At 45.3% G+C, this 20,514-nt stretch overlaps 1 protein-coding gene across 1 annotated transcript in view; it reads left to right on the forward strand.

The window, feature by feature from the left end:
• LOC139380635 (general transcription factor IIE, polypeptide 1, alpha) overlaps positions 1-15,789 on the forward strand; it is a 44,719-nt gene extending 28,930 nt beyond the window's left edge. Inside the window, exons 3-5 of the mRNA XM_071123525.1 lie at positions 10,763-10,964; positions 11,477-11,724; positions 14,683-15,789. Of these exons, the coding sequence (XP_070979626.1) occupies positions 10,763-10,964; positions 11,477-11,724; positions 14,683-15,149 (917 nt within the window). The 3' untranslated portion in view covers positions 15,150-15,789. The remainder of the gene's footprint in view (positions 1-10,762; positions 10,965-11,476; positions 11,725-14,682) is intronic.
• The last annotated feature ends 4,725 nt before the right edge of the window (positions 15,790-20,514 follow it).

The following is a 20,514-nucleotide window of genomic DNA, read 5'->3' on the forward strand; positions in this document are numbered from 1 at the left end:
ACATTGCGACCCAGTTCTCTTTTGTACAAATGAGACCTCTGACTGTAGAATACAGAAATAGACTCATCAAATACGAAGTGCAATCAATAAATAGGGAGGGGGGGAACGATCATTAAAAAAAACACATTCCACAGTAAAGGGGTCTTCAACCAACACTCTGAATTGCCCGAATGGCACCAATTCGTCCAACTGTAGGTTATTCTGAACACTGTTCCATTAATGAGATGTGAAATAACAAGCCACTCCGACTGTACAGTACTAGCAACTAGGTAACCAAATGGTAATACTGTAGACTTTCCTTTTTCCTGGTAAGACTGAATTCACTTCCTTCAAGTCTTTATGATTAACTTTGAACTCAACCCATGGGTCAACCGAGCTCCAACTCCCCTTCAACACATTTTTTTAGTCACCAGCCTCCCAATTTAAACCACCTTCTCCACTACAGACCTCGAGTCTTGTTCTCTACTAAAGACGTATCACCACCCAACTCTCTACGGCGGAGTCCTTATCATTTTTTGCCCAACGTATTAATATTTGATAAGCATTGAAGGGGAATCTGCATGCCAACTTTTTCCCCACCCAAATAAGCTGTGAGCAGAACTGTAATTAGGATCCCACTTCCAGATACATTCTGTTCTCAGTTTGAGACAAAAGCCTCCCCAAGCCTCATTGTCTCTGTCACCCGGCTAATTGTCACGGGCTTTGATGAGATAGAAAAAGGGCCCGCTAACGTTGTCTAGGCTCGCCAGCCAGCACTCTGTTTTTAGCCTGTGATTACGTGTAAATTGCAAAGGCCTGTCTTTAGTCAAATCAAAGACTGTGATTTCCTTTTTTTTCTCTATTTTCTTTCCGAGAGGGGATGGAGTGTTGGAGTGGTTATTTTCTGGCGAGTCGGCCTTCACTGTCAGGAACACAGCAGTGTATTCTGGAGGGATGTCCTACTCACATAGCAACGTACACTTAATCTCTGGCCTCACTCACTGGTCTCTCAATTCAATTCAGTAGACTAAATTACGTACATTGGCAAAGAATACTTATAACAAAAAAATGGCGGGACCAACGGCAATAATAATAGTAGTAATGGAAATGGGATTACCATTAACAGCCTCGCTCTCTGGTCCCTCTTAAAAAAAAAAATGTTAAAAAAGATTTCTATATTGGCATGAAATCCAATTTTTAGATATGGCTAAAGCAGCGTAGTGGTCCACCATTTCAGTATATACAGTACAATGCAACGAGGATAATGAAATACAGTTAATTTCAGTAGTAATAATAATAATACTCTACATTATTCCTCCTCCACCAAACTTTACATTGTGTGCTATGCATTAGGGCAGGTAGCATTTTTCCTGGCATCCGCCAAACCCAGATTTGTCCCCCGGACTGCCAGATGGTGAAGGGTGATTAATCACTCCAGTGAACGTGTTTCAACTGCTCCAGAGTCCAATGGCGGCAAACTTTACACCACTCCAGCCGACGTTTGGCAATGCGCATGGTGATCTTAGGCTTGTGTGCGGCTGTTCGGCCATGGAAACCCATTTCATGAAGCTCCCAACGAACTGTTCTTGTGTTGACGTTGCTTCCAGGCGCAGTTTGAAACTCAGTAGTGAGGGTTGCAACCGAGGATAGACGTGGCCTGAGCTTGTGGCTGAGCCTTTGTTGCTCCTAGATGTTTCCGCTTCACAATAACAGCACTTACAGTTGACCGGGGAAGCTGTAGCAGGGCAGAAATGTATAGAACTGACTTGTTGGAAAGGTGCCGTACTATGGCGGAGCCGCGTTGGAAGTCACTGGGCTCTTCAGTAAGGCCATTCTACTGCCAATGTTTGTCTATGGAGATTGCATGACTGTGTGTTCAATTTGATATACCTGTCAGCAACGGGTGTGGCGAAAATAGCTGAATCCACTAACTTGAATGGGTGTCCACATACTTTTGTATTTATAGTATCCGTCAAAAGTCTGGACACACCTACTCATGTTTTTATTTTTATTTTTACTATCTTTACATTGTAGAATAATAGTGAAGACAAACTATGAAATAACACGTATGGAATCATGTAGTAACCAAAAAAAAGTGTTAAACAAATAAAAATATATTTTATAAAGTAGCCACCCTTTGCCTTGATGACAGCTTTGTGCACACTTGGTATTCTCTCAACCAGCTTCATGAGGTAGTCACCTGGAATGCATTTCAATTAACAGGTGTGCCTTAAGTTCATTTGTGGATTTCTTTCCTTCTTAATATGTTTAATCCAATCAGTTGTGTTGAGACAAGGTAGGGGTGGTATACAGATGATAGCCCTATTTAAAAATAAAATTTAAAAAAAGACTATATTATGGCAAGAACGGCTCAAATAAGCAAAGAGAAATTACAGACATGAAGGTCTGACATGAAGGTCAGTCAATCCGGAAAATGTCAAGAACTTTGAAAGTGAAGTTGCAAAAATCATCAAGCGCTATGATGAAACTGTCTCTCATGAGGAACGCCACAGGAAAAGAAGACCCAGAGTTACCTCTGCTGCAGAGGATAAGTTCATTAGTTACCAGCCTCAGAAATTGCAGCCCAAATAAATGCTTCAGAGTTCAAGTAAGACGCATCTCAACATCAACTGTTCAGAGGAGACTGTGTGAATCAGACCTTCATGGTCGAATTGCTGCAAAGAAACCACTACCAAAGGACACCAATTACAGGCAGAGACTTACTTGGGACAAGAAACACGAGCAATAGACATTAGGAAATGATTAGTCCAAATTGAAGCTTTTTGGTTCCAACCATTGTCTTTGTGAGACGTAGGGTAGGTGAACGGAAGATTTTTGCATGTGTAGGTCCCACCGTGAAGCATGGAGGAGGAGGTGTGGTGGTGTTGGACCGCAGAGTGAAGGAAAAGCAGCCAACAAGTGCTCAGCAAATGTGGGAACTCCTTCAAGACTGTTGGAAAAGCATTCCAGGCGAAGCTGGTTGAGAGAATGCCAAGAGTGTCTAAAGCTGTCATCAAGGCAACAGGTAGCTACTTTGAAGAATCTCAAATGTATATTAAATGTATTTTGATTTGTTGAACAGTTTTTTTTTTTGGTTACTACATGATTCCATTTGTGTTATTTCTTCGTTTTGATGTCTTCACGATTATTCTACAATGTAGAAAATAGTAAAAAAGAAAAACCCTTGAATGATTAGGTGTGTCCAAACATTTGACTGATACTATATTTGGTGTGTGATCATGTATACAGGTAGAACACAGCTGTTGTATTGTGTAATCTTTGGTCGATACATTGAATTAAATAAAAAGAAATGGCTAAAAGATAAACAACAAAAATGTACATGGATGATGGTTACACTATGTATTTCTTGTTAGTTATATACAATGTAAATACTTCAAGGAATGAATGGTCATGGGATGTCCCCCAGGCTCTGACAATCATATACATATCTGGCAGTAATATTTGCGGTTTCTCCCTCACCCAGAATAATTCCCAGCTTTATGTTGTTAGTAAATGCACAAAAGTTGGGAATTGATTGAGATATTTCCTTGAAAAATGATCTTATTTGGAAGTTTTTCCTCATAGTGAAGGAAAAAGTGCATCTCTGTCTCTTCCTCCCGTGTCGTGCAGGGACCACATAGAAAAGTGCAATATGTGCCATGTAATAAAGCTAACATTTACGTTTCTTGCTCAGAACATGAGAACATATGAAAGCTGGTGGTTCCTTTTAACATGAGTCTTCAATATTCCCAGGTAAGAAGTTTTAGGTTGTAGTTATAGGAATTATAGGACTATTTCTCTCTATACCATTTTATATTTCATATACCTTTGACTATTGGATGTTCTTATAGGCATTTTAGTATTGCCAGCCTAATCTCGGGAGTTGATAGGCGTGAAGTCATAAACAACGCTGTGAATCAAGTATTGCTACGAGCTGCTGTTTGAATGAATGCTTACGAGCCTGCTGCTGCCTACCATCGCTCAGTCAGACTGCTCTATCAAATATCAAATCCTATACTTAATAATATAATAAACACATAGAAATACGAGCCTTTGGTCATTAATATGGTCAAATCCGGAAACTATAATTTCAAACACACGTTTATTCTTTCAGTGTAATACGGAACCGTTCCGTATTTGATCTAACTGGTAGCAACACTAAGTCTAAATATTGCTGTTACATTGCACAATCTTCAATGTTATGTCATAATTATGTGCAATTCTGGCAAATTGTTAGGAATAAATGGCCTTTCAACAGTTCGCAACGAGCCAGGCGGCTCAAACTGCTGCATGTACCCTGACTCTAGTCTGCTTGCACTGAACGCAAGAGAAGTGACACAATTTCCCTATTGCCTGCTAACATGAATTTCTTTAAACTATATATGGAGGTTAAAAAATATATACACTGCTCAAAAAAATAAAGGGAACACTTAAACAACACAGTGTAACTCCAAGTCAATCACACTTCTGTGAAATTAAACTGTCCACTTAGGAAGCAACACTGATTGACAATAAATTTGTGCAAATGGAATAGACAACCGGTGGAAATTATAGGCAATTAGCAAGACACCCCCAATAAAGGAGTGGTTCTGCAGGTGGTGACCACAGACCACTTCTCAGATCCTATGCTTCCTGGCTGATGTTGTGGTCATTTTTGAATGCTGGCGGTGCTTTCACTCTAGTGGTACAGTCTACAACCCACACAAGTGGCTCAGGTAGTGCAGCTCATCCAGGATGGAACATCAATGCGAGCTGTGGCAAGAAGGTTTGCTGTGTCTGTCAGTGTAGTGTCCAGAACATGGAGGCGCTACCAGGAGACAGGCCAGTACATCAGGAGACGTGGAGGAGGCCGTAGAAGGGTAACAACCCAGCAGCAGGACCGCTACCGCCGCCTTTGTGCAAGGAGGAGCAGGAGGAGCACTGCCAGAGCCCTGCAAAATGACCTCCAGCAGGCCACAAATGTGCATGTGTCTGCTCAAACGGTCAGAAACAGACTCCATGAGGGTGGTATGAGGGCCCGACGTCCACGGGTGGGGGTTGTGCTTCCAACCCAACACCGTGCAGGACGTTTGGCATTTGCCAGAGAACACCAAGATTGGCAAATTCGCCACTGGCACCCTGTGCTCTTCACAGATGAAAACAGGTTCACACTGAGTACATGTGACAGACGTGACAGTCTGGAGACGCCGGGTGGCATTTCTTTGGGGGGGCGCACAGCCCTCCATGTGCTCGCCAGAGGTAGCCTGACTGCCATTAGGTACCGAGATGAGATCCTCAGACCCCTTGTGAGACCATATGCTGGTGCGGTTGGCCCTGGGTTCCTCCTAATGCAAGACGATGCTAGACCTCATGTGGCTGGAGTGTGTCAGCAGTTCCTGCAAGAGGAAGGCATTGATGCTATGGACTGGCCCGCCCGTTCCCCAGACCTGAATCCAATTGAGTACATCTGGGACATCATGTCTCGCTCCATCCACCAACGCCACGTTGCACCACAGACTGTAGTCTGGACTACCACAGACTGTACTCCACAGACTAGTCTGGGAGGAGATCCCTCAGGAGACCATCCGCCACCTCATCAGGAACATGCCCAGGCATTGTAGGGAGGTCATACAGGCACGTGGAGGCCACACACACTACTCAGCCTCATTTTGACTTGTTTTAAGGACATTACATCAAAGTTGGATCAGCCTGTAGTGTGGTTTTCCACTTTAATTTTGAGTGTGACTCCAAATCCAGACCTCCATGGGTTGATACATTTGATTTCCATTGATAATTTTTGTGTGGTTTTGTTGTCAGCACATTCAACTATGTAAAGAAAAAATTATTTAATAAGAATATTTCATTCATTCAGGTCTAGGATGTGTTAGTGTTCCCTTTCTTTTTTTGAGCAGTGTACTTGTGTATTGATTTTAAGAAAGACATTGATGTTTATGGTTAGGTACATTATTGCAACGATTGGGCTTTTTTCCCACGCATGTGCTTTTGTTAGTTAAGCGCCCGTTTGGCGAAGTTGAAGTAGGCTGTGATTCGTTGATAAATTAACAGGCACCGCTTTGATTATATGCAACGCAGGACAAGCTAGATAACTACACATGGTTGATGATATTACTAGTTTAACTAGTGATTATGTTAAGATTTATTGTTTTTATAAGATACATGTAATGCTAGCTAGCAACTTACCTTGGCTCCTTGCAGCCACAAGGTCCTTTTGATGTTGCACTCGCGTAACAGGTGGTCAGCCTGCCACGCAGTCTCCTCATGGATTGCAATGTAATCGGCCATAATCGGTGTCCAAAATGGCAGATTACCGATTGTTATAAACTTGAAATCAGCCCTAATTAATCGGTCGACCTCTACTCTCTCTATATGTCTGTTTTCTGTCTCTATGGGCTCACTCTGGTCTTTCTATGCTCTCTCTCTATGGTCTCTACAGTCTCTCTCTTTCTATATGGTCTCTGTCTATGGTCTCTCTCTCTCTTTGGTCTCTCTCTGGTCTCTCTGATCTCTCTCTGGTCTCTACGGTGGTCTCTCTCTCTCTGGTCTCTCTCTGGTCTCTCTCTGGTCTCTCTCTGGTCTCTCTCTCTCTGGTCTCTCTCTCTCTGGTCTCTCTCTCTGGTCTCTCTCTCTGGTCTCTCTCTCTGGTCTCTCTCTCTGGTCTCTCTCTCTCTCTATGGTCACTCGCTACAATCTTTGTCTGGTTTCTCTCAGGTCTCTCGTCTCCCTTCTGTTACAGACTAGCATGGGCTCCCTCTGAGGCTTGCTCTCGCTGCCTGGGTCTGAGCTCCCCCCATTGTCCTTGGCATTAATGGGGAGGTTCCATGTATTTGAACTAGTACATATGTTTCTACTTTTTAAATGAATTATCAAGCCCTCGATTAGGTAAATTAATTAGCTAGTTCAGGGCTACAACAAACTTGTGAAACGTTTGGGGGTCCACTGGGCAGTGTTGTACCACTCTATTTTCTATAACTGTCTGGCTGGCTTTTGAAGGCTCATCTGTGGAATCTGACTTTTCCTCATTGCAGTTTGTGCTAAGGAGTTATTTTAAGCTTTTCAATATAGATTTTCTTGTTGCAGGGAGTATTTTGTTCTTCAGTTCGTCAGCCAGAGTTGAGTCATGTCACCTCCCTCTCTCCTGCGGCGGTAATGACACCTCAGTCCATGTCAGTCGCTATTCCTCTGTGGAGAGGTGTCACTCTCGACAAGCGTGCCCTCACTTTCCACCTTGTCACCAATCAGAAAGCCGGAGGCCATTTTCTATCACACACACATACACAGTGCGAATCGGCTGTTGGTCCTCTCTGTTCACCTGGTGCAGCCGGTACTAGCTCCTGTGCATTGTGGTGGCCAGAAGCACAGAGAGAGAGAGAGATATCACACTCTTCTTGCTTGTCTATACATTCCCCTGTCAAGGGACAAAAAATACATGTATTGCTATGATTTCACCCGTAGCTATTTTTCTTATCTTCGTTTGTCAGATTCAAATTTTTTCCTTGTTTTAGTCTGTCACATTGGAAACAGGAAAAGCAGACAGAAACGGACTGTGTGATTTTTGTTTCTTGTTATTTTGAGTTGTTGTCGACGAGCCAGTGGATCTTTCAAACTGTTGACAGGCGTTCATTTGAGAGAGAGAGAGAGACACACACACACACACACACACACACACACACACACACACACACACACACACACACACACACACACACACACACAGGGCGGGTGGTTGAGGGTCTGTAGTCATGTGGGTGCCGCTCCCATCGAAGGGACTGAAAATAGCCTATGGAGCAGATGGCTCAGTTTTGAACTGATTCGTAGCCAGCGAGCCAGGACACTTCGATTGTAACTAACCTCAAAAGAAAATGACGTATACTCTCTTGTACTTTCATGTCGCTAGGCTATTTTGTTGTGTTCACATCAGAATTTTGTTTGTTTGTGCGCTGTTATTCATCTGTGTTGCCGCTCTCGTGGTCGGCAAATGCGAGTGCATTTTCTTTTCTCCCCGATGTGGGAAAATATTTATGCTATTAGCAATTGCTTGATATTAGAAGCACAGTAATATTTCGGGCAGTGTTGTCAAGCTCAGATTATCCCCCCCCTTTTTAAGGGAATAACTTATCTATCGCATCCCAGGGTTGTGATTGGGAGAAAAGAGCGGTATACCTAAACTGTTTAACCTGTAGCCAAGGCTTTGTAGCCAACATGGTAAATCATGGCTGGCATTGGTCACAATATGCCGCAATAGCAATGTGTCAGCTATATGAAGCGATAGTAGGTCTAGTTGAACCAGGCTAGTTAGAGGTAAATAATATTAAATACACTGAACAAAAATATCAACGCAACCATCAAATGTCAAAGATTTAGTTCATTTACATGAACTAAATAGTCAATTTAAATAAATACATTTGACCCTAATCTACACATACCTTTTATTAAAAGAAAGCCAGTCAGTATCTGGTGTGACCACCGTTTGCCTCATGCAGCGTGACACATCTCCTTCCTCATAGAGTTGATTGCAGCCTGTGGAATGTTCTCCCGCTCCTCTACGATGGCTGTGCGAAGTTGCTTTATATTGGCGGGAACTGAAACACGCTGTCGTACACGTCGATCTAGAGCAGGCCTGGGTAACTCCAGTCCTCGGGGCCCTGATTTGGTGTCACACTTTTGCCCCAGTCCCAGCTAACACACCTGACTCCAATAATCAACTAATCATGATCTTCAGTTTAGAATGCAATTAGTTTAAATCAGCTGTGTTTGCTAGGGATGGGGGGGGGGAGTGTGACACCAATCAACCCAGCTGTGTTTGCTAGGGATGGGGGGGGAGTGTGACACCAATCAACCCCCCCCCCACCCCCCCCGAGAACTGGAATTGCCCAGGCCTGATCTAGAGCATCCCAAACATGCTCAATGGGTGACATGTCTGAGTACGCAGGCTATGGAAGAACTGGGACATTTCCAGCTTCCAGGAACTGTGTACAGATCCTTGCGACATGGGACTGTCCATTATCATGCTGAAACATGAGGTGATGGCATCGGATGAATGGAACGACAATGGGCCTCAGGATCTCATCACGGTGTCTCTGTGCATTCAAATAGCCATCGATAAAATTCTATTTTTGTTTGTTGTCCGTTGCTTATGTCAGGTGGATGGATTATCTTGGCAAAGGAGAAATGCTCACTAACAGGGATGTAAACAAATTTGTGCACAAATTGGAGAGAAATAAGCTTTTTGTGTGTATGGAACATTTCTGGGATCTTTTATTTCAGCTCATGAATCATGGGACCAACACTTTACATGTTGCATTTATATTTTTGTTCTGTATATAAGAGAAAAAGACATGTAATATAGCTGACAAAAATGAACGTACTGTGTGTGTGTGTGTGTGTGTGTGTGTGTGTGTGTGTGTGTGTGTGTGTCCATCATGTTCCAATGCTCTAATCAGGACCTCTTAGCAGGGGGCACCATGTTTGTTTGATGGCGTAAATGACTGCATGTGTGTATCTGTGTGTTTGTTTGTGCGTTCCATGGGCCACATTGGGTCTCCCATGGTGTGTGGGATGAGATACTGTAACTGTCCCCCTCAGAGGACCAGAGGGGAGAAGTCTGTGTATGATGACACACACTCGGGTGGGTTTCCGTCACACAGCCGGTCTCCTCCAGGGGGATTGAGTAACTATAGAGGAACGAGACAGACAGTCACCTCCACATCCGTGTTCATTTTTCTGGCCTATCTGCTCCGTCACTGCATTGCTCCTGCCTGTGGTCTGAACCGTCTAACCCAACCAACTTTACCAGCGTCACACTTAAGCAATAAGGCCTTAGGAGGTGTGGTATATGGCCAATATACCACAGCTAAGGGCTGTTCTTAAGCACGACGCAACACGGAGTGCCTGGATACAGCCCTTAGCCGTGGTATATTGGCCATATACCACAAACCCCCAAGGTGCCTTATTGCTGTTATAAACTGGTTACCAACGTATGACAAAACATTTTTTTTGTTTTACTAATTGCATGTGGTATACGTTCTGATGTACCACGGCTGTCAGCCAATCAGCATTCAGTGCTCGAACCATCCAGTTTTTAATCGTAAATATACCAGTGAAATCTCTGTGATATATGATTTACGAGTGGTAGTGTAATCACATCGTAGAAAAATTATGTACGTGTTCAATTATTAAGTGAAGTGCAGTGCTATTCAAGTCCAGATTGGTCAATTACTCTTATTTGACGCATCAGATGACGAGTACTGACCAAAACGGCGTTCGATACCTACTAAGCTACCGTAGGTTGCCTTAGTTCGTTTTTTTTCTGTGGTAGGGGTGGGGGTGGGGGGGGGGGTGTGTGTGTGTGTGTGTGTGTGTGTGTGTAATCAGCTAGCCAGCGGGGGTGAGAAAGAGGGAGGGGGAGAGCAAGAGAAATGCACATTTTCAAGTTTTATCTGTTCTCTGGAGCTACACCACCACCGCCGCCATGCATTATTCATCAACCATGTTCATGCAAGTCTTAAACTGCACCAGCCCTGGAGACCTAGAACTCATGCTGCACTCTCTCTCCTCTCTTTCTCTCTCTATCTCTCTCTCTCCTCTCTATCTCTCTCTATCTCTCCTCTCTCCTCTCTCCTCTATCTCTCCTCTCTCTCTCCTCCCTATCTCTCCTCTCTCTCTCCTCCCTATCTCTCCTCTCTCTATATATCTCTCTCTCCTCTCTCTCCTCTCTTTCTCTCCTCTCTCTCCTCTTTCTCTCCATCTCTCTCTCTCCTCTCTCTCTCTCCTCTCTCTCTCTCAGGGACGTTTCGCTGTACGTTCTGTCAGACGGAGGTAGAGGAGGACGAGTCTGCGGTGCCCAAGAAGGATGCCAGGACCCTGGTGGCCCGTTTCAACGAACAAATCGAGCCCATATACGTGCTGCTGCGTGAGACCGAGGACGTCCACCTATCAAACGACCTGCTGGAGCCCGAACCTGCCGAGATCCCCGCCCTCAAACAGAGGTCGGCCCCCACCCCTTTTCACCTCCAACATCCAATCAGTGTTCACGTTTTTTTTCCCGAGTCCCGCTGTCAATGTGTTCCTGTCACCGCTCGGCTAGTCCTGTACACCAGAGCGTTATATTTAGTGAGGACATTGAGGTTTCTGCCTTTATGATACATTTTACATGACACTACAACGTTCTATGGCAGCCATGTCATCACCACATTAACATTACATGGGCGGTATTTAAAGAATGCTATGTCACAATGTCTAGAATTAGAACGGTATTTAAAATGCAAAAAGTTGGCCCAACTTCTTAAACATGTGGCTCTCCTGGAAACTGACCTGTGACATCTCTGCTTAACCTGCAATCTGTGACGTATTCACCGAGGAAGTCCCTGTGTCTGTTATTAGTGGAATGCAATGTCGTTTAAGGCTCTCGGGCTTCTCATGAACAGATCACACCGTGAACTACTGTCCCGTGCGACGGTGCTAAGTTGTCGCGCTCTCTCCTCTCTGTCCCGCCCTGTAGCCGGGACCGTGCGGCGGCGGCAGCGGGTGCAGCTGCCGGCGGTCCCCACCGCGAGGCCTGGTCCACCAAGGGCTCGTCCTACACCGACCTGTACACCCAGAACGTGGAGATCAGCATGGGGGAGCAGGAGGAGCAGCAGCAGCGCCGGCAGGCCAGCGAGGGGAAGGCACCCAGGGAGAGACCCGTGTGGCTGACGGAGAGCACTGTGCATGGAGGAACGTACAGCGAGCCAGACCCACTCAAGAACTGTGAGTTACCGAGTGCTGCTGTGGCGCAAGTACAGACTCTGATGTTTCTCTCTCTCTCTGTCTCTGTCTCTCTGTCTCTCTCTCTCTGTCTTGTCTGTTTGTGTCTCTCCCTCTCCCTCTGTCTTGTCTGTTTGTGTCTTTCTCTCTTTGTCTGTCTAGGCTTTCCTCTGTGTACTTGTTCTCCAAATCGTTTATTGAAGCAACTTCAGTGCCAACAGTGTTTTCATTTGTATTAGGATATTGAATTTAATATTTTTGCATTTGTAATGCACAATTGTGATCATTGAATTCATGAATCAAACTTGTATTTCATGATTTGAAATTGAATGAATATCACAATGTATTATTCAATATGTATATATTCAGTTTCAATATGGTAACTATTGCATTCATTGTCTATCAAGTTTAGAAAACCTGCCATTTCAAGTTGATCAATGTTTCGTATTCAACTTCCCCACTGGATTCAGATGTCAGAGACAACATCCTGGTACTTTGCCAGAGAGGAAAGACCGAGGAGAACAGTTTCTGAATCCAATGTGGCATGTTGAATTTATTTTCTTTCCCATGGAATTTGGCTCTAGCATTTGAACCAATTTGGCTACGAGCTCTTATGAATGCTAAGACTCTGGAGCGTGGACGTGCCTTCTGTTCCACTTTATGATGATCACAGGCGGCGTTAGAAGGGAGCGTCACTCAAACCGCAAGACTACCCCAAACAGAATTTAGCTAAATAGCCATGTCAGGGCCCTTCTAAGGGATAGTCTTTCCACTCCCTGTTTCCTCTTGCTCTTGTGACTGACTGGGTTCGAACCGGGTCTCCTGCATGTCACAATCCTGTGTTAGCCCACTTGGAGAAAGCCCACAGAGATGAGTTCAGGAAGCTGACGCAAGTCTCCAGCAAGTTTCATCGAAACCTCCTCGGTTCACATTTCACACCCCCTTTGACCTCGTACTCCGAGATCACGGCACGAATCTAACTGACTGGGTTCAAAATCAGGCCTTGCCGCTCAACAACAACAACACTCTCTGTGGCAAACGGAAAGCTCTGTGCACCCCATTTAATGAAAGGTGGATTGGTGATCCATCCATGTGATGAGTCGTCTTGCAATTACTGACTGATTCCCGCTTGTAGCGAACCCTTCATGTAAGCTCGCGGGGTCAGGACCAGGTGCGAGGAGGCTATGTGATGGACAACCTTGGCTGCAGATGTGTTCATTTAACTGATGGGGCTCTAACCTAGGTCTCTTGTGCACCAGACAATGCCGCTTTTCAGGTCTCAGACAAGTTTCTCTCAAACAAGCCTGGTCACCGAACCACCTGTGTTACACTTCATTCCCCTTTGACCTCCTCCTTGAAGAGACCCGTCCAAGACACGGGACCGATGCCTGGGCTTTAGCTCAACAGGCTAACACAGTCTTAACCCAGTCAGTCACGTTAACCTTGTAACGACTGCCCTTGCCGGAGACTTGAAAACAAGGAGCGGACTAGGACCGAAAACCGGCCCTGGCATTTCTAACACACCGGCCCCTTCTTTCCCCTGAGGCACCCACAATAGCCCATTATTTTCCTAGAGGCCCCCATTATTAGCCAGAGACTGATCATTTTGAGCAAGAAAACCAAAGTTTAAAATGGACGAGCCCATCTGGCATTAGCTCGAAATGCCAGATAACCAGTCAGCCCCTGCTTAAAAGAAATGTCTAAACAGGTCTCAGGCAAGGTTCTCATCACGTAATCATGGATCACCAAACCAGGCGAGTAACTTTGCTGGATCTTCGAAGACTTGTGTTGTTGCAGCATTATTTTTTAAATAGCACGATGGGTTCGTGTTAAGACACGCGTTCGAGTCTCCATATGAGCTGGATCAGGGGAAGCGTAACTCGCTAAGCAGGCAGCGTGACTTCTTTTAAAGCGGTTCCACTGGACCTACAGTTGCTCCGGTTCAACTGCCGGGGTCACTGTGGAGTGATTTTGAAGGGGGGTGAATGAAGCAGATGAAGCTCTTTTTTTGAAACTCACTCATCAGCGTGAAGCGTTGCTCCTCGCGCAATTTGAAAAAGGCTTTTTTTCCCTTCTCAATAGTGGAGTGGGCTGGAATGCTTCAGGTGTCAGCGGTCATGTGTGTTTGCGAGGCAAAGGTTCCGAGTTGGAGTCTCTGGATGAGCTGAATCAGGGGGAAGCGGTACTCATTAAGCAAGCAGCAGCGTGTCGTCCTTTTACGGGAACTTCCTGAACTTATCCCTGTATTGAAACTGAATATGTACATATTGAACTTGAATATTCAATTAAATCATGGAATACAACTTTGATTTATGAATTCAACGATACAATTTGCAAATAAAAAAAACAAATTCTATATCCTAATTCAAAATTATGAAATGTGAATACAATTTCGGTTGGCACGGAAGTCCCTCTGTTAAGGCCTTAAGACATTAGGTTCTAGATTTTTTTTACCATCTCCCACTAAAGGCTGATGTCTGAATGGGAGTAATCAGTGTGTGTGTGTGGCTGAGGTTAGACTGCTCATTAAAGGCCGAGTGCAGGATTTTGGCATTGAAGCCCTTTATCTACTTACCCAGAGTCAGATCTCATGGATACCATTTTCATTGGCTCGCGAATCTACCTGGTAACTTCCTCCATACTGGAATCAGAGACATTCAAATGGTATTAATGAGTTCATCGGACTCTGGGGAAGTAGACCGATAAAACCGTGCACTTATCCCTTTAAGAAAAACCTGTCTGATTCATGACCTTTCAGTCCTTTATTGGAGGCATTTGTCTTTGTAATGACCTCCTTGACCATTGGACCAAGTCACTTTAAAAGAAGACATTTAATCTCTGTGATGAATTTGCACATCTAGTCTTTTAGTTTACTTGTATTTGCATAGCCGTATGTACTGTTGTTTTTCTAATGATTTATTATCAGCTGTTTCTGATTGACTTGTGATGTTCTCTCTGCAGCCGGAGACGACGCGGGAGGAGCCCAGGTGGGCGTGGTCGGGCTCGGCGGCGGCCAATCGGACGAGAACGAGGAAGTGATGCGCGCCCTGCTCATCCATGAGAAGAGGAGCGGTGCCGGGCCGGCAGGAGGCGGAGCCGTAGCGACAGGAGGCGGAGCCATAGCGGCAGCCAGGGGCAGCGACTCGGAGAGCGACACCAGCGAATCAGACGAGGACTCTCCCACGGCTCCGCCGCCTGTGGCAGCGGCCCAGCGGCGGCCGACGGGCATGGAGATGGAGGAGGAGGAAGAGGATGATGACGAGTTTGAGGAGGTGGGGGCCGATGAGTCCATGGTGATGGTGGGGGGGCGGTCGTTCTCCTATCGGGAGGTGAGCCAGAGGCCAGAGCTAGTGGAGAAGATGAGCTCTCAGGAGAAAGAGGCCTACATTGAGATGGGACAGAACATCTTCCAGGAGATGTACTTCTGACTGAAAACACACAGACACTCACGTACACAGCCTCTCTCTCTCTCTCTCTCTCTCTCGCTCTCTGTCGTGTCTCCTTCACCCTCTCGTCTTCTCCCCTCGAAGAGGGAAAACAAGATGTCACTCTAGTTCCAATTCTGTTCTAGAGACCAGACTGCCTATTGCCATGACAGGTGTATTAGCGGTGTGTTCGTCTGGCAAGTCAGTCAGACTCGGCTCCACCAGTCAGTGTTTCCTCCCAGTATTACAGAAGCTGAATGTTACAGCACACTCCTCTAGTGTTGCTCTGTAACCACAGCATGATGCCTAGTGAAGACACACACACTGCCTCCCCTCTCATCCTGTCTCTACCTCCTGTACCCATTACTAAACAGGAACAGAGTTGAAGATCTGGGAACCTGTCCAGGAAAACAAGTCACACGCACTCACGCACACACAGTTGCCAACCAGTTCATTAGACCACAGTAGACCACGCCGCTCCTCTTCTCTCCCAGTGCTCCTCCAACCTTATGGCTCTCGGTCTCCACACTCTGTGAATTCTTTACTGTTCTCAGGGCGAGCTGTTTATTATTCATTTCTCTTCTCCTCGCCCCTCTCTCTCGTTTTCCGTCTACCCACACACCCTCTTTATTTTCATCCGATTGAGATGGGGGGGGGGGGGGCTCCCTCCACATGGAAAGAGACAACTCTGGAGCGAATAATACTGGCTTTGATGTTACCGCGGTAACCCCCGGGATGGGGTGACCTGCTCAAACGCGGAGGCACCCCCCATAGCGAGGCCTTTAGCGGTGGCGTGGGGATGACATTTGCAGAGCATGTGGCTTTTTCCCTCCAAAATGTGACCGTATATGACAGTGTCTCTGTCGCTGTGTGAGACACAGTACCACTCCAACCTTCAACTCTCTGCTTCTGATGAATTTTTCACTGTTTTATTTTTTAACAGAGCAGTATTTACCTGTTAGGGAAGAACTACCATATACTGTGTAAAGAGATTGAGAAGAAAACAATGGTAATTCAATGTTTTCTTTTAAAGAGAGGGTATCCTTATTGAATTCTATGCTGGCAAAGGGGCCAAGAGTGTCTAATTTACATTTTTTGGCTAAACATGAACATGGACTATGTTAAATTTCTCTTTGCTTTTCTTTACTATGGTTTTGACCTTTGCCCTTTTGAGTTGTACTACCTCCCCACCACTAGGCTCCGCCACATCTTTAGTTAAGCCTGTCAATGAAGAGCCACTTGCGTAACGTTTTAAGTTCATTGATTTGTAAAGGTACAACATTAAAGCAGATGATACTTTTGAGGATTACAGTGAAGTATTTCTTTGTCATTATTGGTCCATTTGATCTTGCTTGGATACATTCCATTACAGGTTTGGTTCTTATTTCTCCTCGTAGAGACATTGACGCTACCTCATCAACAGAGTAGTTTCTCTTCAGCTTTCAAAAGTGAGCTTGCTTATGGGGCTGTCGAACCTGGCCAAATGGCTTAGGGAGAACCTGCCAGTTTGCATTAGTTCAAATGTCGACAGTGGAGTTTAGACAAGGTGAAGTGCTATCCCCGAGGACTGGCGAAGAGATGGGCACACACACACACACACACACACACACACACTTCCCTTGCATCTTCAGGCCAATTAAATTAGTAGAAAAACAAGCGGAGCTTCTCAGGGGCTTCCATATCGTATAGCAGCGTAGCTTTAACCTGTCCTATCAGATCTGTGGTCCTGAAGCAGGCCAGGAGAAGAAGCTATTTAAAAGGGCACATTCTGTTTGTCATGCTGCTAATTGCTCATGCTAACTCCTGAAATGCTTTAGAGAAATATGTTTCATCTAGATAAACTGTATCCAACCTTACCTACAGGAATGTATGTATCCAACCTTCTCAGACCTTCAGAAGAGCAGAGTAAGGATGAATGTATATTTGCACAACCGTGCCATACCTTACTGTTGACTTTTTACATAAACCTACGGTAGAGAGGCCTCTGGGTAAAGAGGGAGATGAGAGGATGGCCACCCGCAGTGCACCGCCTCAAAGGTCAGGATGAAACACGACCCCTAGCTCATTAAACTCACCTGGCCTCCATGCAGCCCTTTGGAAGTCTCAATTAAAACCAACGGCATAGCCACACACAGACCATTGATCTGTCATGGAGGGGGGTGGGTTGGGGAGTGTGGCTGTCGTGGAGAGGGGTGGGGTGAGGGGCAAACCAGCCCCTTTACAGGGTCTCTTCTCAGATCTGCCACATCCCAGTGTATTGTGGGGGGGCTTGGTCTGGAGCTGGGGGTCCCTGTTGGTGCAGTAGAGAGGGAATTATTGAACAGGTAAGGGATTGAGGTTGGCACCCCTGGTTGACTGGGGAGGAAGCTCATGGGGTTATGGTGGGGGTGTAGAGTGTCTCTGGTGTGGTTCGTAATGATTGATGCTCAGGATGGATGCCGGGGGAGATTACATGCAAGTTGACGTTTATCGTCGTGAGTCTTGTCCTGGAGACAGAGCTGAATGATTTCCCTTTGGGGCTATATTGTAAAAAATCAAATAGCTTTTTGGCCTTGATTTAAGGTTACAGTTAGGATATGGGTTAAGCAGTGTGGTTAGGCTTAAACTCCAGTTTTTCTGACTTGGTGGCTGTGCCAGCTAGTGACCTCTCTGTAGAGCTGCCTCCAGAACAAGATTCATGACGAATAACGCTAACCTGCAGATTACATAGTGATTGATTTGAAGGTTCTGTCATCATTTATCTGATGATCTGGTCTCGAAGAAGATTCATGTTCAACCCTGTCTGTGCCTGTCTGTCTGTCTCTGCGTACCGAACAGTCTGTCTGTCTGCCTCCTTTGCCCTCCATCTTCTTCTTATGGCTCATCAGCCTGGTAAGTACTGTAGTCTGGTAAGACCTAGCAGTGTCTCAACCCCATGGGACGCTGGAGATTGGTTGCACTGCAGATCGGCTTTCCAGTCAGTTAGTGGCCAGTGAATTAGTCAATTCTGAAGTGCGGAGCCAAGATGCAATAGCGAAACAGCCAAAGTTCCTATTTTATTGCATGCTTATGCATGTCAGTAGGCTATATGGCAACAGAAGCCTCGCATACATATTGAAATAGTCAATGAGGAAGTTCTCTGAATGTTCTGAGGAAGTTCAGTGTTGGCTTTGATGCAATGTGTGACAATGCAGGGAAGCATAGCAGGTAGCGTACCGCGTTTATTGAGGCGAGTGAATGAACCTTAGCGGTTCCTTTCTGAATCTAGTCTGACATTCAGTCAGATGCGGGCTCATTCGACAGTGACTAAATACATTGAGTAGTTGGAATACAAAGCCCTGACATTTGAAATGAGTACAGGCTGTATAGCAATTCAATTTCTGAAATCCGATCAACATGTTTTAATCTTAAATTGACTTCTGTGCATATTTTCTATTCTGATCTGTTACCTTTCCACTCACTCATCTCCTGTTGCCTTCTCCATCTCGCTCAATCGTACCCTTCCCTCTTCCTCCCTCCCTCTCTCTTCCTTTTCTCTGATTGACAGAGGGTTTGCGGTGAGAGAAAGCAGATGGAGGGAGGTTTGAGTGAGAGCAGCTGCACTCCTCTATCCACTCTCTACCCACTAATTTCTCATCTCCTTCTCTCCTTCTCTGAGAGCTCATCTATCTCATGGCAGATGTTGGTCATAATGAGAACGGGGCTGTGTGAATGAGATCGTTTTCTCCTCTCAGATCTCCATCCAAACTAGCAGATGCAGCGGGCCTCTCACTTAGGCACAGGTAATGGGAGGGGAGAGCAACACAGATGTGGACCACCTATTTCCTTTTTCCCCTGATCCCTCATTCATTTACCTTTTTATAAATAATACTGTTTGCTTGTTTGTCCCTTCATCATTGCCTCCCATTATCCTGTCTTCTTCCTCTCTTCGTGTCACTCTTTCCCTCTTTTCATATGCCTTCACTTTTTTCTGCATCCTCCTATCAACAGTGTCATCGTGCATCTTTCTCTACTTTTAGTGCCAGCATCTCTCTCTCTTTTCTCCTCGCCTCTCTTTCACGGCAGAGCTCAACTTTCCCACAGGGCACGATCCCTGACTGCCAATCAAATGTCAGATTTCAACGTTTGACCTTCATAGCCCCTCCCCCGCCCCCAGCATGCCATTGTGCCAATCGACTCCTCAAGACCTCTCGGCAGAGAGAGAGACTGTTTGGGAAAACGAGTACAGAGAGAGAGGGAGGAGAACCTGCTACGATGGGGGCACTCGATATCAATTGTGACCCTCCCATATTTGTTTTTGTACCAGAAGCAATGATGTGGTCTATACCTGTCCCAACAAACACACGCTATCTCCAATCAAGACGTTCCACACATAACATCTGTCCTCATTTCAAAACCATTAACCTTCTCAGGATGTGGACCCCTGGACACGCACGCACACACACACACACACACACCGCTGGGGAGATTGATCTCTATTTCGGTTGACGTGGACAAAGGTTAGAGATGGATCTCCTTAACTCAGGGGTAACAAAGGCACTTTGTCCCTCCCAGGGATCATTTTCTGTAAAAGGCAATTGTAAAGACTGCTGCTGCTCCTTGGCGAGACAACAAAGGTCACCCCTGATTACGTATGTTTGCACAGTGAAGCCTTTCACCTCCGATTCACACGGGCGCACTCGCTTCTATCCCAGTGTAGGCCACCTTTTCAAACGAAGCAACCTGAGCTGTTTTTTGGCTTTTATCACGACTGTACTGTTTTCTTTTCATGATCTTACCACTTAGCACCTTTTTTAAATTTCTGTTATTTTGGGTGATTTTTTTTTCCCCCCCTGACTATGTGTCCTATGTGAGAGAGCTCTGACCAAGATGTTTGTGTTACTTTTATTACCTGCAAATGAATTGCAATGAGCAAAAATGTCAAAGATTTTACTGAGGTGCAGTTCATATCAGGAAATCAGGAAATGTAAATCAATTAAGCAGGCCCTAATCTGTTAATATCACATGACTGGGAATACAGATATGCATCTTGTTAGTCACTGATTCCTTTAAAAACATTTTTTTTTTATTTTTTTTTTTTAAGTAGGGGCGTAGATCAGAAAACCAGTCAGTATCTGGTGTAACCGCCATTTCCCTAATGCAGCTCAACACTTCTCCTTTGCATATAATTGATCAGGCTGTTGATTATGGCCTGGGGTATGTTGTCCCACTCCTCTTCAATGGCTGTGCGAAGTTGCTAGATATTGGCGGACACTGGAACACGCCGATCCAGAGCATCCCAAACATGCTCAATGTGTGACATGTCTGGTGAGTATGCAGGCTATGGAAGAACTGAGACATTTTCAGCTTCCAGGAATTGAGTACAGATCCTTGCGATATTGAGCCTTGC

The sequence above is a fragment of the Oncorhynchus clarkii genome, chromosome 22 (assembly GCF_045791955.1).
Source record: "Oncorhynchus clarkii lewisi isolate Uvic-CL-2024 chromosome 22, UVic_Ocla_1.0, whole genome shotgun sequence".
Lineage (NCBI taxonomy): Eukaryota > Metazoa > Chordata > Actinopteri > Salmoniformes > Salmonidae > Oncorhynchus > Oncorhynchus clarkii.